This window comes from Blennius ocellaris, assembly GCF_963422515.1.
Source record: "Blennius ocellaris genome assembly, chromosome: 2".
NCBI lineage: Eukaryota > Metazoa > Chordata > Actinopteri > Blenniiformes > Blenniidae > Blennius > Blennius ocellaris.
In genome coordinates this window covers 14,569,050-14,587,192 of record NC_137651.1, presented here as the reverse complement: position 1 = coordinate 14,587,192, position 18,143 = coordinate 14,569,050, and the positions used below count along the sequence as shown (strand labels likewise).

At 40.6% G+C, this 18,143-nt stretch overlaps 1 protein-coding gene across 7 annotated transcripts in view; it reads right to left on the bottom strand.

The window, feature by feature from the left end:
• Positions 1-18,143, bottom strand: part of dscamb (Down syndrome cell adhesion molecule b) — a gene marked incomplete at both ends in the record, with an annotated part of 121,780 nt that overhangs the window by 36,110 nt on the left and 67,527 nt on the right. For all 7 annotated transcript variants that reach the window (XM_080510006.1, XM_080510005.1, XM_080510009.1 and 4 more), the window contains 7 exons: positions 1,775-1,894; positions 2,140-2,418; positions 3,949-4,221; positions 5,400-5,696; positions 7,492-7,767; positions 8,147-8,425; positions 9,089-9,235. In XM_080510006.1, coding sequence (XP_080366132.1) covers positions 1,775-1,894; positions 2,140-2,418; positions 3,949-4,221; positions 5,400-5,696; positions 7,492-7,767; positions 8,147-8,425; positions 9,089-9,235 — 1,671 coding nt within the window. The remainder of the gene's footprint in view (positions 1-1,774; positions 1,895-2,139; positions 2,419-3,948; positions 4,222-5,399; positions 5,697-7,491; positions 7,768-8,146; positions 8,426-9,088; positions 9,236-18,143) is intronic.

Sequence of the window (18,143 nt, the reverse complement as noted above, 5' to 3'; positions counted from 1 at the left end):
TTATGGATTTTGCATATCCAAATAGTGCTAGTCGTTATGCTAATAGCAGTTGACCTTTACTTACTGTTCCATATCTCCTGGAGACACTCATCTGGCTCTGAGCTACTTCTGTGGCAGGAGCAGCATGCGAGGCAGCAGTTATGTGGATAAAACCCTCTCTGGCCTATTACAAATTAGACAATGGCTATCTTGAACGCACAGTTTTTCAGTAATTTGCAATGGCCCTTTGCTCTGAGTGATAGGTGCAACAATATATTATATAGCACCAGAAATATGTAACAATGGCTCTGAAGACCTCCAAGCCCAGCTGCAGATGGTATTGTAGAACCTTGTACGAATCAGTGCACATTTTTCCAGACGTTTATAAGTAAGCAGACACACACCTGCTGCTCAGTCTGATCTCTGTATACATACTGATCACCAGTGGCCCGCCGGCATTCATCAGGCATGAGGCCTGTCTGACTCTCATGCACACACACAATCAGTTTCACACACAAATCTCATCAAAGGGTAAAATACATATCTGATTCTGATTGTCCCATTCCTTTGAACACACACACTCACACACACACACACACACACACACACACACACACACACACACACACACACACACACACACACACACACACACACACACACACACACACACACACACACACACACACACACACAAAGTTCTCATTGGTTGCCGTCCTTCTGTTGGTGAAGCTTTAATCCCTGGTTTTATGGATGACAGAGCAAACATCTGGGGCCCCTCTTCATCTGCCCCACTCAAGTGATTGACCTCACCTGCTGCCTCTATGACTGTCTGACTGCCTCAGTCTGTCTCTCTCTGATGATTATGTCATGATGCAGGTGGAAACCCTGCATCATGATTTTGTGGTGCAGATGGCTGTGTGTGTGTGTGTGTGTGTGTGTGTGTGTGTGTGTGTGTGTGTGTGTGTGTGTGTGTGTGTGTGTGTGTGTGTGTGTGTTCACACACATATGCACCGACTGTGGTTGAACCAAATAGAACCCACTCACATGTATCACATGTAAAATCCTCTCATCATTTTATGGAAGGGCCTGTCTCACAGTCATTTGTATGCCTATAGGCCGAGCTTTTTTTTAATTTTATGAGCACATTGGGAGTACAAGTAGCTCACAACTCACACAATTTGTTTGTTCCTTAGAGTAGTTGTTGCTCCTTTTTTAATAACTGCAGCAGATTCTCTCTCATTTGTTCAAATGGCAGTAACAATTTCAAGTATTGCATGATTTACTACAATGAGTAGGTAATCACAGTTGTAAACAACTATTTAACCAGGTACAGGGGATATTATTGCCAATTACTGCATATAAAACTGTTGGACATCCAACATGGTGCTGGATCATAATCAGGTGAAGTGAGTCAGTTTCAGGATTCACAAAGGAGGTCGTCATCATCAAGTAAAACACTTGACAAAATAGCACCAGAGCTGCTCTTGAGTGGAGACAAACAATTCAGTTATTGCCAAAAGTCAGCTCAATGGGCAAGACAAATAGAGAAGAGGTGAATTTTACAAAATGACTCCCTCATACTGAAAGTTATACTGTCACTTTCACTTCTGTTTGGCATATCAGTCATCACAATAATGCCAGTTGCGAATCTGAATGCACACATGTTGAGAAATAATCAATGTGGTGAGAACAACCGCTGCGCACCATCAAATAGAGTTTATACCTGTGTGCACATTCACAGTAAGAACACATGAAAGAAGTTTACTTTATACTTTTACTCAGATTAATATACCTTTGGAGTGTTCCCAAACAATGGTGGGCGGTGGATAGCCTTCAGCGGAGCAGTTAAGAGTCACAGTTTTCCCATAGATCCCATCTTGATCCTCGGGCTGAACCACAAACTGAGGAGGAACTGTACACAAACACAAACGCAAACACAAATAAGCAGCAGCTGACAGTGATGTATAACCGTTTCGGAGGGCTTTAATATAGAGTGCCCATTTTGAGTATTTTCATATAAGCACCGGAGAAGAAAATGTCTGGGAGTGTTTTGTTCTGCAGGGATTGGTTAAGATGAAATCCTCCACACATGCTGCAGACTATAGTGGTCCACCAGGTGCCATCAGTTTTGCAATCTGTTTCATTCAGCTTTCTAACCTCGAACAATGAGCTGACTCTGGTGCTCCACTGCCGCAGCTTCGTTGCGGGCGATGCAGGTGTAGTTTCCGTTGTGGTCGGGGGTCAGGTTGGAGATTCGAAGCGAGCTGGTGAAGTCAATGTTGTCCACGGTCACGCCGAGGCTGGCCGGTATCGGCCGGCCATCTTTCTGCCACGTGATATCCAGCGGCCGGTCGCCCGACATAACCACACAGGGTATGAAGACGCGCTGACCGATGGTGAACCGCTGGAACTCGAAGGGCTGAATGTAGGGAGGCACTGTAGGCGGGAGGAGACATGGAGATCAAATATGATTTTGGCCTTGAGTTTCAAAGTGAATCTTAATTCCTCAGGTTCAGGGGATGTGTCCTTGTTTTCTTCCAAAATAAATTTCACGATTGTCTCTCTCCTTTTAAAGAGGTCAGTGAAAGAACACAAGAGACCTGAATTGACAAACAATCCACCATAATTCTTCGTCAGTCTCAGACTAGAACATTTTGTCCTTTCAACAATGCTCAAGATACATGAGCACATTTAAAAAAAAAAAAAAGGACTTAAAAAAGCAACCATGAGTCACTTCAATTGGGGAGTTTATAAAAAAAATATGTTGATCTAGTTGTCCATTAATCTAGTGCTGTCATAGTTACCAAGATTTATTGATAAATCCCAAATGTTATATTTATTTGAAAATACATTAGTATATAATTGCCTTAAAATGTATCGTGTTATTTTTCCCAGGGAGTCTTTTGCATGAATAGCTTTAAGTCTAGAAACAAAACTACATGATATAATGACAGTTATAAATAAAAACAAAAAAAAAGATATCTTCAAATTGGATGCATTCAAATTCTCTTCAGTCATCACACAAGTCATCTGTGTGAGTGTCCAGTGAGTTCAAATAACACTGAAATAAGCAGCACTTTAGCAGCTTATTTAATTCACAACAAAGTGGAGATAATGGACTCCAGGGATCCCTGAAGACACTTACGCATTTTAAGCACGAGCAGAGTAAATGAACAAATGCACTCGCTCACTATAGCACCACTGGGAAGTGTTGCTTTATATCATCACTCTCTCGTTCGTTCTCACTTTCTTCCCCCCTCCGTTTGCCTCTCTCCATGGGAAAGCGCAATAAAACGACAACAACCTAACACGCTGTACAGAGAGAGGGAAATGAGAGCATAATGGGGGTAGCCCTTTTTAGTATTACCTATTACAATAAGAAGATCTCTGTGGAGATCAGTCTTGTAATATCAGTGGCAGTGATGTAAACCACGCTCACATACTAAAGAATACCAGGCAGATTAGCCCAGCTGCGCTTTTTTTTCTTCTTCATGTTGAGGAAAACAAAAACATGCAGTTCCATTAAAAAACATTTTAAAGTACGATTTTATAAAAACATGAAACCAACACAAAACCAAAATGTCAATCTTGTGACAGTTTAAAATAACATCTTTGTTTTGAGGGAGGAAGCTTTTGCTTTCTGGCAAAACAAATAGATCAAATCAACAGGATCGTGGTTTGGTTGAACATGAATTGAATGAAATGTTTTGGATTTCAACAATATTAATAATAACTGAACAGCATTGGAGAAGCTGACTGTATAGATTTGTCTGTGATTTGTGTTAGATGAGCCATTTAATTTTATTGTTTCGAATTACTAAATCACATTAATCGATTTGAAGATACGGGTAATGCTGTGCTTTGTATGGTTACATTTTCCACATTGTTTTCAATATATTCACATAATTTCACAGTGCTCGGTGTTCACATTGAGTATTCACAGGCTTCACGTTGATCTTTCCTCACCTCGCACTCGAACATGGACACTTTGGGAGTCCATCTTATTGGGCTGGACCATCACTTTGCAGTTGTACTCGCCGGCGTCCACCTGCTGCACGTTGCTCAACTTGAGCGTGCCGTTGTTCTCGAATGCTCGCTGTCGGTGGTTGAACGGGAGCAGTGCGGAGTTCTTGTACCACTTAATGGAGTAGTAAGGGTAGCCAATCACACGGCAGTGAACAAAGGCGTCCCGCCCGGCGATCGCTGTGATGTTTTTCATCGGACGGATGCTGGCACGGCCTGAACGTGGGCAGAGATAGAGAAAGAAATCTCTGTGAAAACATTCAAAAGGTGGTGATGCTGACATTCAATCACAGGAGGAGTGATGTTGGCTGTGACGTTGCAGTTTGTTTTTGTTGAGTTGTCTCTCCACTTTTTGAATTTATTGATGATTTTAACATGGCGTTACAAAGAGTACTGGCAAATCTCGACTAAATACAACTACTTTTAAATTGCTTTTATTGTACTTGGTTAAAAGCAAAAGTAAAAAAAATATGTTGAACATTTGTCTCAAATTATTCTTGAGGCAATAGCTAATATGCAACAACTATTTTTCCAGTATTATAAAAATAAAGGCAATGGTGGCAATTTGCCTGTAAAATGCTAAAACCACACTCAAGAATGGCCTTTATAATATTAGCATTATTACTATTCATAGCGCCTTTAAAAAGTGGTGACACAAAGCCTTCTCTGCGCTGCCATGTGTTTGCATGATCCGCACTGTTTCCTTGTTTGTTTCACCACATGATCTATAGGCTAACTCTAAGTAGAAACGACAAGCAGATTAAAGTGCATTCAGCATTTAAATAACACTGTAATAGTGATGCTTATAACTTGGCTGTAATACAATCTGTGGCTAGTAAAACGTATTACATCGGGAGCCTCATTCTGAGTCTCATAAAGTGGAAGCAGAGTAATCGCTTTAACATCTCATCGTGTACAGTTAAATTGGCTGCAGAAGCAGTAACACACAGACGCAGACACACATCAACACTCGCTCGTACACACATGCTCTTCATGGAAATATGTATTCAAAGAGAAGAGATGTACTTTCTCTTCAGGCTATTTACAAAAGCGTTCCCAGCTACGGTTATGAGCACCAAACTAGGATAATTCAATTGACCTAAAAATTAAGGCATGTTGGAAAAAACTAATAATTTGGAAAGCTGCAATTTTATAACTGCACATGAAGCACAGAAAGCACACAGATAAGCCTGAATTTATTGTAAAATATAATTTGTGATTAAAGCAACACAAACCTCTATTAAAGGTGTGCAACTGACATACAAGGACAAGCACTCATGCACAGCGGGAGACAGAGACAGCCACACAGAGAGAGAGAGAGACAGAGACAGGCAGAGAGAGAGAGAGATAGGTATGTGTATTGTTGTTCTTGGAGGAGCTGATTTGACAAGCACCTCTTACGTTTATTCGAGCCTGGTGGTACACGGCCCCGGCTGAGTTGCTGCACGTGCACCGGTACACCCCGCCATCCTGCACCTGGGTGTGCGTGACATTCAGCTGGCTGACCACGTGGCCCTCGTGGGTCTCGTAGTGGCCCAGGTGGTGGTGGCTGTCTTTGATGACGGGGTCGTCGTCCAGTGACCAGCTGCACCGGGGCGGCGGTGTTCCCTTGACGTTGCAGACGAGGAAGACGGGCTCGTTGGGGTTGACCACCTTCTCGCTAAAGGAGGACAAGATTTTTGGGGTGCCATCTGCATTGGAAGAAATAGAATTAAATCAACCAGGGAGCATTTTAAAATATCGAGAAAATTATTGACATGAAAACTTTTTTGGGGAGGGGAACTCATGGAGCTAAGCTTTTTATGTGTACTGTACAGCATTGGGCATGTTGTGACTATTTAGGTGGGCTGAAGATGCTCAAATCCCCCCCCCCAAAAAACAGTGATAAATCTCATCCCATCAGATCATTCTCACATACAGGTAAAAAGTAGTATTCTTCCATATTTCACTATTCTTTCTTACAGCCCTATAGTATGAATATTATTTGGGTGTAAATTACCAATTCTGTCATTAAAGAGAATGACACGTAGTAATTGGAAGAATACCGCCATGGTCTGTAGAGATGGGTTCTTCAAATCTGTAATTAGGGGCTTTTTGTTTGGCGTGTGCATATTCATCTGCGGATGTGTGGCTTTCATGAGCTGCACCGGTGTCTTTTCACTGTCCAAAACCTAAATGAAATTGTGAGTCTGAATTACCCGTAGTGTGAATGTAAGTGTGTGTTTGTGTTTGGACTGTGATGGACTGGTGACCCATTCAGAAATACGGAAACCTAAATAATTACCATGCTGAAAACAACACGCAGGGCCTCTGTCTCTGCTAGATAACTGCTGAGGCTTTCCCATATATTGTCAGTGTTAACAAGTGACTTGAATGAAAAGCAATTATTTTTAATAATCGCAGTACAAATATAAAAGGACTATTGAGCAGCAAACTTTCAGTAGACCCGTCACTGTTTTAACTACAAGAACCGCTCTTTGTTCGTAGCGCCTTTTTATCAATTTGCTGGAGAAGTTTACATTGAATTTGCATTTATTCAGCTGGCAGACACTTTTGTTCAAAGTATTTGTTTTCTGCAAATGAAAAATGGGTACACCGAGATGACTGCTGGGGCCAAACGGCAAATTCTGTTAGGATGATCAAACATATTCCTAAAGTGGTGTTTTGTTTTTCTTTTAACAACAGTAAGTTGTGGTGCTTTGAGAGAGAAAGAGGCAGGCTGAGAGGGCTGCTCTTAGATGTCACTGTGCTCTGTTGCAAAGGCTGAATAATGAACTGTTGACTGCGTGCATGTCTTGAAGTCATGTGGATTTATGAAGGGATTCATAGAGCATCTATTAGTGAGACCGGTGGTCAGATCATCCAGCTTCCTATGAAGATCCAATATACGATTAAGATTTGTCTTTTTCTTTTCTTTTTTTGCACACATACCTTAAAGTGTATTTGTCAATCTTTTGACAACTGTCTGACAAACAATATCGCAGGATATGTGAAATAATTATAATGAAAAGATAAGCATCATTACTTTCTAAATCAAGATGCTACTATTCGGTGCTCTGCATTCTGAATGTGTGTGCAGCTTTCTAGGTGGAGAGAATGGCTGCCTTTTGAAACCGTCTCTGTCTGCCTGCTGCTGCTGGTCTCTGATAATCTAGGTCTATTCCACATGATTATAGATTATCAATATCTTCTTTTTACGGCTCCCTCGCCACAGGAGACAGTTGCCTGAGCAACGCTGCCAAGGTAAGCTATTAAAGTATGTGTGTACATGTATATTTCTATGTGATTGTGAAGTGTGGGACGATCACACTGGTGGCGGCAGAGAGTCGCAGCAGCATGCCATTAACACATAAACCCAGTATTGATCTCGGAGGCCTAAATCTGTTCCTGTTAACTGATTATGCACCAGACAGCTGCTGCCACCATGTCTTTTTGGTCAGTGTGTGTGTGTATGTGTGTTTGTGCTTCACAATGCAGCTATTTTACCTTCAAGGATAACCTGCACAAAGTCCTGTGCAGACATCTTGCCCTTCCTGGCGAAGCACTGGTAAGCACCGCCATCACTTTTCGACATCCCCTCCATGATGAGGTTCTCTCGGTTAAGCCCAGTGAAACGCACATTGTTGCCGGGGTAGATGATCTCTCCGTTGCGGTACCATGACAGCTCGTACTCGTCTGAGCCGCTCACGCTACAGGACAAAGACACCTTGCTACCCACACTTCCTTTCACCTTTCGAGGACTGACCACCGCTTTCAGGGGCTCTACGGACACAGAAATCATAGGTTGTTTTTCATAAAGGATTAATATTGGCTTGAAGATAGCATGCCTGATGCTGCAGACAATACGGGGATATATGTTGGAGTTGACAGACAGGAGATCTCATAGAAGAAGATCATATATATATACACACACGTACATCTTAAGGTTTGAGCCGAAATGATTTACTGTTCAGTCAATTAACAAAAATCTCCTAATTTGTTGTCTTTTCTTGTGACACTATTCCTGGTTTATAATTGAAATAAAGTTCACATTTAATTTGGCAAATAGAATACTCTCACAGATACATGTTCAAAGTGTTCCAAATCTGTCATTCAACAGCTTTTAAAACAAACGCTATTGGGAAACCAAAGCAGGACATACGTTTGACGTAGAGCCGCCCCATGACCTCGGCGTTGCCATAACTGTTCCACACTTCACACACGTATATCCCAGAGTCACTGGGCTGCACGCTCTCTATCAGCAATCCTGAGATGGTCTGGCGAAAGCGGCTGTCTGGCTCCAAAGGGCTGTTGTCCTTCAGCCAGCGGTATTTTGGTGTTGGGTAGCCCGAAGCCTTACAGGGCAGCTCCACCCGATGATTAATCATCACCTCTCGGTGGTCAAAGCCATCCAGGATGCCTGGCTCAGCATTGGTGGGGTCTGGGAAGAAGTAAAGAATTTAGTGTTAATTAGTGGTGAGCGGTGCCAGGTGCTTGACAGTATAATCCAATATTGATTCCTGGGGTCAACAATCAGGTCTGTATGTTGTGTATTTTTGTAATGTGGGGATGGGAAGAGAGAAACAGACTGTGTCAATTCAGATAGGTTTGTAACGTCTCCAACAAATAAATTCAGAGATGGCCTGGTGGATTGTTGCTCTAGCTCTGCTGCGTTGTTTTATTTGTTACTGAGTGGCCAGAAAAAGAAGCCATGTCAAGTCTTCTGTGAAGAGCGGATAAGTCTGTATGATTGGATAAACTTCATACATGTGGTCCAAAGATACTGATTTTTTCCCCTTCAAGATTAAAGTGCTGCATTAAACTCGAAAGTGTCCACTTACAAGTGATTACAGTAAAATGTTCAAACTGTATACATATGCAGTTGTGGCTCTGTTGGTTGTCTTTCATTTCAAAGGTTGGTAGTTTAATCCCCTACCTCGCCATGTCCACATGCTGTTGCTCCAGTGTTTGAGCAAGATACTGAACACCAAATTGTCATTATGAAGGGCGTGCGTCTCGCACGGCGGCCATCACTTTTAGTGAATCTAAGACAAATTCATGGCTGCTGCAGCTGAAGTGATTGAAGTTTGACAGTGGTACTGACCTGACACAATGAGGCGAGCGCTGTTGCTCTGGCGGGTTTCACCGGTGTAACGATGGCGTGTTGTGCAGCGATAGTTATTCAGCCCATCCTCAGGCAGGACGTCCACAATATACAAGGCTCCCGTGGATGTGATGAGATATCTTTGTCCTGAAATGAGTCACAAGAACAAATGGAAACGTGTTAATAATCCAGCGCAACTGCAGCATGCGTGTCTTCTTAGGTTTTGGATAAAGTGCAACTCTGACCAAGAATGAAACTTCTGAACTGGGGGGGATTCAAAGTCATTTTAGTTTAGGGGACTGATACAGTTCAATTGAATCATATCGAGACTAAACAGACAAATGACCAAATCATGATCTATAAAGATCTATAAATAAATGCTCAGAGTGCTACGTATTGTGTGTACTGTAGCTGCCCACTGTTCCGAGCATGTATAGTTAAGGATAACTATGAATAGGATCGGTTGGGTGCAGAGAAAGAATTTCCCCAAATGGATTCATAAGTGTAATAAAAAAAATGTAATTAATGGCAACTTTTTAATTTTTGCTCATTGCAGATTGAGATGCTCATGCTGCATGGTTGACAAAATGCATTTTTTTAAATATAAGTCAAAAGAGGAAACTTAAACCAAAAATGGATATATTTTGTGAAAACAAACCACAGATACAAGGTACTTGAGGTTAAACGAGACATCACCCTTCGTGAATATTTGTAAAGATTTGTATAACATAATTCAAAGCAGAACACAAACATGGTATGAACAAATTGTGTTAATGAATCCAGATTTGCAAATCACACCAGTCTGTGACCTTTAACAGCTTTGCTCTGTCTTGCGTTCGAGCCGAAACCTCACTGGCGCCAACAGCTGGTATAGAAAGTCAATCCCTCTCTTGGCTGTCACAGCCGGTTCTATAAATACAGTAATATTATGTTAATTCTGCAGATCAAACCAGGCTGAGTGGGGCTGTCAACATCCATAAGGAAAGAAACCTTCCTCTCCGCCATCACATGGAAGCCCACATTCCCATGGGAGCAGATTGATGTCAAAACTGATTGAAAAAGCAATTTACAGGAGATTGTCTTCCCCCTGCAGTTGTGGGAATGCTAAGACAGAGGCAGCATAGGACTCCTGTAAGGCCGGTGGACAGCGACTGTATATAGAGGTAATGTTGACAGGGCCGAGAGGAAAATATTGCACAGAGACTTCAGAGAGTTCGGGAAAATGCTGGCGCACACATGAGATAACGGCCCTTTTCTTCTTAAAAAGGATTCCTCCTCTGTGCAGATCCACTTTTCTGATCAAATGAAAAAACACAGGGACATTGTACTGCACCAAAACTATTTGTACAGTTATCCTTTGTTAGTTATATCCCAGATTTATATATCATACTTACTCATACACATTTACTCATGTTTTACAAAAATAAATACTGATAAAATTAATTGTTATTTGACAAACATTTTTCTCAACCTGCCGTTTGTCAAATTAATCTTAGTTTGCACACTGAGGAGCCTCTCATTTGATTATTATGAGTTGACTGAGGTTTGCCTTAAAGTGAGGAAAAGCAGATGAGGTGATCTATCAGCAGAGATGTTGAAGGTAGTTGGGTTCATTATAAAACAGCAGTGAACTGCACAAGTTAACTCAAATATGGTGAACGAGGAGATTCCGCACAAGCAAAAAATAATTTGCAAAGACAGAGAGAGAAAAAAAGAACCCTTAAAGAACTCCAAAGATTTGGCACAGAAGCACAGCAGCACCAGAAATGCTCAAATGCCACCAATTACTAGAAATACAAACTGTTTAAAATGATCGAAACAATAAGAAGGAACAGCCGAACACTAACATCATCCACTTTGATCAGTCAAACTTGACATGTCCAATAAACAACAGGGGACCTGCATGGATTGAGAAAAATCTGTGCTGTTGGTCAATGTTGTGATGATGATACTTTTTAATTTAAATTCATTGGACATACAGGGATCACTGCAGCTACCCTTGTAGATGCCATCAAATTGACGCTATTAGAAAGAGTATGCATCAAATGACTTACTATATTTAGTTAAGACTGTAACACCACCACTTGTGATAATAACATGTTCGGTTATGACTGGATGACAATTACTGTAAAATAAGTAAAGCTGTTACAAATTTATCACCACTCTATTCAGCAACACCTTTGCAGGCGATACCACAGCAAGTCATTGTTAATTGTACCGTGGACTTGGCTAAATTTTCAAACTTGATTCTTTCCCGTCTTCACATTCATTTTAACCCGATGCACTACCAAGTGCTCCAGACTTTTTGACATTGACCTACAAACTTTAAACCAACGCTGGCTCAAAACCATGCACGGATTTATTCCACTCCGTAGATATTTTACAACCCTAAATGTCGCCGCTGACGAACCACAACAAATAGAAATGTACCGAAGTGCTTCTTTAAAAATATTTGTCAGAAGGAAACTTATTTATTCAGACATGTGTCATTTACCTGATGGTAGGCATAATGTTCCATGCACATATAAGAACTTGCCTTGAATATAAACTGAACTCTACATCCAGCTCCTGTACATGAAGACCATTGAACAGAGACCACTAAGTGTCTGTTTACACTTTAAAAACCACTGCACTGTAATGAACATTATTGAAAGATGCTCCTCATATCCTGCCCTAAACGTGTATATTAAATGGGTGACAGAATTATTTCAAACAATTCTCTGTTGGATGTTTGGCAGCAACTGGATCACAAGGTGAGTGTACAGCTAGATGCCACCTCACGGACTGGCCTCTGAAGCTACATTATTGCACTTTCAGTCAAAGTGATTTACCAAACAGACATTTCGAGACGCTATGAAAAATGTATGTCCAAGCAGGTGCAGGGGTTTTTCTTTTCTGTGTGGGTTAACAAATTCCATGCAGCCTCCCTCAGGTCACGTAACATCATCCCCTACAGATCAGAGAGAAAACAACTCCATGTCACACTGTAATTGCAGTCTTTCTTCTACATTTCATGTTGCTGCACAGCCTCGCGCGGTGCTGAGCTGCAGCGTTACCAGACAGAGCCGTTTAATAACAGCTCAGTCCAAACCAATTAGCTCTAAGACAAATAAATAAGAAAAAAAAATTACCAAAATGTAATATTAGATGCACTAATGTTAACATCAAACTACTACATGTTTTAATAATCCACTAGACTAATATGTATGAAGGAGGCAAAGCATGCCTAATATGCTTACATTTTATATGAATTTTTGATGTTTATACAGGCAACGGCAAAAAAATTTAAATAAAAAAAAATCAGCCTTGTGGGGTTAAACAAATGTGGGGGAATGCAGACAGAGGCGGGAGAAGAAGACAAAAAAAAAACTGCACAGCTATTGTAAGCATTGACCTAGATAGAACCGACAACAGATTCCACGGATTTGATGTCCTGAAGGGGTTTCACGGGTTTACATACAGGGCTGTTAGATGGGCAACCAGCAAGAGGAATCCATAAAGAGAGGGAGGGAAATGGAGGGAGGGGGAGATCTTGTGCATGGATGTGCGTGTGCTTCTATGCAAGACAATAGTCGAGAGGAAATTTTCTCAGAGGCCAACAAGGCCAATTGAGATAAAAATATAAATGAATAAGAAATACTGCTGCTTCTTTTTTTTTTTTACTTGCATTTGCTTTTTTCCCCCTCAATTTCACTGCTACAAACGAAAAAGCTTCAAAATTTACATTTGACAATTTGACCCTTTACTTTAATTTCATGAAAACTTGAGCACTTTTTCTGCGACCGGCTGGATTTGGCCGTTTCTCACCGATAAATGACGGCACATCTGGAGAAGGTGAAAAACCCTGAAAACTATAAAACACCGTGCAGCGGCAAAAACAAAAATTCAGACATCTCCTCCGAAGCTGTCCACTCCACACACTGCCTCTCTCCTTTTTTTTTTCTCTCCTCCCTTCTGGCTTCTCCATTTTGATTCTGTACTGGTCCTCTGAAATCTCGCTGTGGAATCCATCTTGAGTGAGACAAAATGGTATTTCACTCCAGCCGCTGTGAGCTGCTGCAATTTTCTCTACAAGCACCTCTATGCTCCTGCAATGCCTTTTAAGACGTCAGAGCTCCGTTATTGTGTTATGACAGAATGAAGTGCAGGCATAGGGGACACTACAGTGGGGATGGGATTCAAAATGAGAGCTATTGTATTGTATTGTATTGTATTGTATTTCTTTCTCGGCAACACACTCCTCTTTAATTCCTCCGCTTTTGTCTTTAACTCACTCAGTGCGTCTGCTTTCAGGAGGAATGTCTCTTCTCAGTGCTGGTGAGTGAGGAAATGCACAATGTTTTTCAAACACTAAAGTGCCAGGATAGTGAAATAGTGGTGTTATGCAGTACAGTACATAAACTGCTATGGATTAATTAAGGCAGTAATTGAGGCATCATGTCCCAGATGCATTAAAAAATAAATAAATAAAAAATCCTGTGGACAAAGATTTCCCTGTTATTGTCAGCAAATGGAGTCCTGCTCTCCATTCATTCCCAGGCACTGCTACTGTAAAGTGAAAAAGTGCTTCACTACACCAGACACACTTTATCTAATCATCCCCACTTTGCCAGAGACAGAATGTAATACGAACAGTGGGCTCTCACTCTCAGTAGCCTAAATAAGCCTCGACGTACAGATGAACTAGCGTCACAGCATCCTCGCTGCCAACACATGCTCTGAAGTCGCTGTGATTTAAATGAGAGCTAAAGTGGTCAGAAATGCACTGACAATCTGCATTTACTCAACTCGACCCCGCAATTTTTTCACACCAAATTAATTCTGCGTATCAAATCCTTACATACGGTTTGTGCCACGACTGACCTGTTTGACATGTGACAGTCCTAAAAATACCCTAAGTACATTCATTTTTGTTTTGAATTTTATGACATTTCTTCAAGTGAACCAAAATACTAACTTTTTTAAAAATGTATTACAACTCCTGTGCAGATACTACAAATGTGAAGTGAAAAAAATAGGTCAGCTTTGGCCTATATCTGTTGAGCTTAATCTTAGATCTTTGATTGTGCGTCAAATTAAAGAAAATGGCCTTTCAGCTGTGGTTTTTTCTTTTCCATCTCATGTTAAACAGTGCATTATTTTGTGGACTGTTGCGTCACCTAAAAAAACAGTCTCCCCGCTGTCTTAAAGTCCCACTAAGGATTAATCAGTCATTTATTAATGTCATACAGATTGTTTCAAATATTACCTGCACCACACTGTAAAGTATTAAATATGGAAAGTAAGGGTTTCATTTGAGATTTTTTTCAAGCTGCCTGAATGAAATGAAAGAAGCAATGTCTTTAACTTGCAACCACCTTCTCCGTGAGTTGCTACACGAGTGACCTGCGAGTAACTAGTTAAACATGTTTGCTGAAGGTTGGTGAGTCAGAGTTGTTATTGTTAAAAGAGGGAAAGTGGGTCTGGCTCTCAGTGAACAAAGTCAGACAGAGCGAGGAGGGAGCCGGCGCTCGTCAGGTCAGCCGAGGCACACGGATGATAAATGGGCTCATGAATGTTCAGAGTCTGTGTGCTGCCTTATTTTGGCCCACTTCAACTCTCCCGTGTCACCAAAAAACACTAAACTTAAATTAAAAACCAGGCAGCTGTCCATCATGGGCCTGCTATGCATTTCAGACATGTCGGGCTTGATTTACTAAGATCCTGCGTAAAGTGTGTAGCATGCATGATAAGAACGAAACACAGTTCCTGGGTCACGGTTTAGCCAGATAAATAATTAAATATATAGAATAAGACAAAAGGATAAAATAGACCCTGTGATACGAGGACAATCTGCTGGAAATAGTAGTGCTTCTGTGTTCACTTGCTTGTGAATGCAGTTAATGCAGTGATTCTCAACAAAATAAACAAAATAACATTCTCAAATCAGATGCAATAATAAAAATAATTTTTAGAAATAATGATTTTCAGAAATAGTAAATCACATTACGTTCTGTACAATTATAAATTAATATAAACTCCCAGTATTTTTGCACAATCTGGGAGACATGCCCATGTTCCATATTCACGAGGGAGCACCTGCTAAATAGTTAGTCTGTGTTATTTTTCAGGTCTGTCAGATGTGATTGTTTGAGCTTGTTTTGATTTGAACAATCAGATCATACTGTGAGTTTCCAATTGTTTTTCTGCGTATTTCTCACTCTTATTCAACAGTGGTGACATTGAACCAAACTCCACGAGAATTGACTTCATTTCTCAATGGAGATAATATTCTACAATACGACAACAAATAGTCAGGGATTTGAATGCATCGACTCCTTTGGCAGTGAAAAGTGAACGCACCGCTAGGGTACGCAGCAATGAGAAACAGGTCGCGGGGGGCCAGACGTCGGATCACAGCTTTAATCTGAGTTGATTGAGGTCAGATCGCAGGACTGAACTCTCCACCACAGCGCTCCTCGGGGCTGCATGGCTACATGAAGAGAAACTGAAATCAGTGCTCTGCCTATTCCGCAGACCAAACTAGGAAATATCTGTTGTTAATCCATCTGTCTGACTGCCCACTTATAGCAGGCATGCATAATAACAGTTGTGCTCTGTTAAAGTGGAATAAAGTCCAATGGGACTCCAAATTAAACCTGTTAAAGGAAAAACTAAGTGCTTTCTTATCCTAACCATGGAACAAATCCATCTGAAAAAGGAGAAGTAAAGTAATCACCGCTCATACTGGAGATGGGATGCCCAGTGGGATTTTCTAATGTGAGGAGTATCAGTAAGTAAAGTAGAGCACGAGTTATGTAGGTTACTACAGGTGCGATAAGACTCTATAATCTGGCCGATCAGCAGAGGAGCAGGGAATTAAGTGAATTAGGACTCTGGAGGTACAATGTGTGTAGTAACGTAATTTCTGTCATTCATGAGGCTCACATACCATCCATTAAAATGTATTATTGTTTATGTTTTCATACACAATCAGCTTAATTTGCTAAAAGTAATCAGTGGATGCAGATGGATTGATATGGAAAAGATGTGTGACAGTACAACTTTGCTGCACATGTAACAACCACGCACACAGAAACCTTTTAAATTGTGATCAATTCTTGTTTGTGGGGTTTGTTTTTGGTGTGAAAAAAAACCATTACAAAATGACAGTGCAGAACAGGATTTCAATCTTTTGCTTTAATCTCTTATTGAAATGATTCTTGAAATTCTAAAATTATTTTTCCTTTACTGTAAACTGTTTCGGAAGTGATTGTGATTTTACTCTGATTATTGTGACGTGCATCTGTGACAATACTTAATTATATAGGTAATCTTAAAGAAATCAATTAAAAAAATTTCTTGGACAAGGACCTTTTTTTCTCTCTGTTATTATCTATAAAACAAGCAATGTTGGGACAATTACTTGAAAATAATCCTTCTAATGTTTTTTTAACCTGACCCTTCACTTAAAAACAAACATTTACATTTAAGTACTTTTCCAAAATGATTCACATTAACAAACTGACTTTCTTTTGCAGCTATTGGTAAATAAAAACGTTTGCGTATGTTTGCTCATATCATACCTGACAAACAAACAAGTCCTTTATTGACAGTCTAATAAGTCTATAGTCTATAATATTGAGCTTTAATTAAAATAAGGTTTTAATCTAACACTCTCGTCTTTTTGTTTATATTCCTGCATGTTCAACTCTGGCTTGGGTTATATTATTATATGATAATAATGGTGATCCCGAGTTGGTTTGCATTGCTGATCTGTTGGAGACTCCAAGCCTCCTAAGCAAATGTGGTCTGATGCATTTAATCCCAACATAGTCATGGCTACTTTGAATGCCTTCATCTTTGGGATTATCATCTTTGTATGCGCATCACAGTAAAACTAGCTCAACTTTAGTCACTAAGATTTTAAAGAAGTGGTTTGTTGTGTCAACAATTAATTTGGTTGGAATTGGTGATTTGGTGGTGAAAAAAACAAACAATAAAAAAAAGAAGTAGCGTTGGACGGCCAAATGTTATACAGCAATAACGAAAAATAGAAAGCAGAATAAACAGCAATAATAATAAAAATCAGGATAAATCTCCAGCACCTGTAATGGTCACCTATAAAAATCTCTTTCTCTCAATGCACCTGCAGTGTGAAAAGATTTCAGGAATACAAGTAAATGACAGAGCTGCCATTGAAAGCCCAGTGAAGAAGGCATCCTTGATTCAGTGAAGGTTCTGGCATCAGAGCTGGAATGCTAACAGACTCCCTGTCTCTTCTTCAGCCTCAAAACCCTCTGTGTTCCTGTTTGGCTCATTCCACTTCCTTTCCTGCTCCTTCGCTCTGTGCTGCTCGGTCTCTCCTCTTTCTCCTCCTCCTCTGCATCTCTCCCCCTCTGTGTCCTGAATGCTAAAACAGTGGCTGGCTGTGTCAGAACACCGCAATGAAATCCTGCAGTCTCAAACGGCCACATCAAGTAAACACCTTCTTTTACCAACACACTGGCCCCAAAGTGAGGCGGCCCTGTGTCTCTAAGGCGAGTTCATAACTGGTCAGTAAGCAATACAATTAGGTGAGTGTTTCCATCATAACAACAGAAGTGGAACCAATTATTATGTCCAATGGTTGCCTAATGTGCTGCTAACATAGAGTCTGAAATCTGGCCCTTGTACTAATTTAATCAACTCACACATAGCAGGGCTATCGCTGTATATTCTTTAGATCTTACTTGCACAAAACCATGTTTTATCTCTCTCAAACAGTGAACTATAAAAGCAATTGATCCTGATACCCAATGAAGTATCAGAAATATGGTGGCCATGACGGTTGAATCTGCAGTTTGTGATGCACGTGGATTCATCTCTGGAAGGCTGCGCAAGAGTGGAAAATTAACTAAAATTATGGATGGTTTCCTAATCTATGGACATCATGCCACAAAGATGCTGCATACCACTTCCTCACAGTTTAGCCACACAATCAAAAATCTCAAAAACCAAACCAAAGCCACCCATGTGCACTAAGGTGAAGGAATAGCAAGAATATTTTTTTAATGCATCATGTGCGCCATACGAA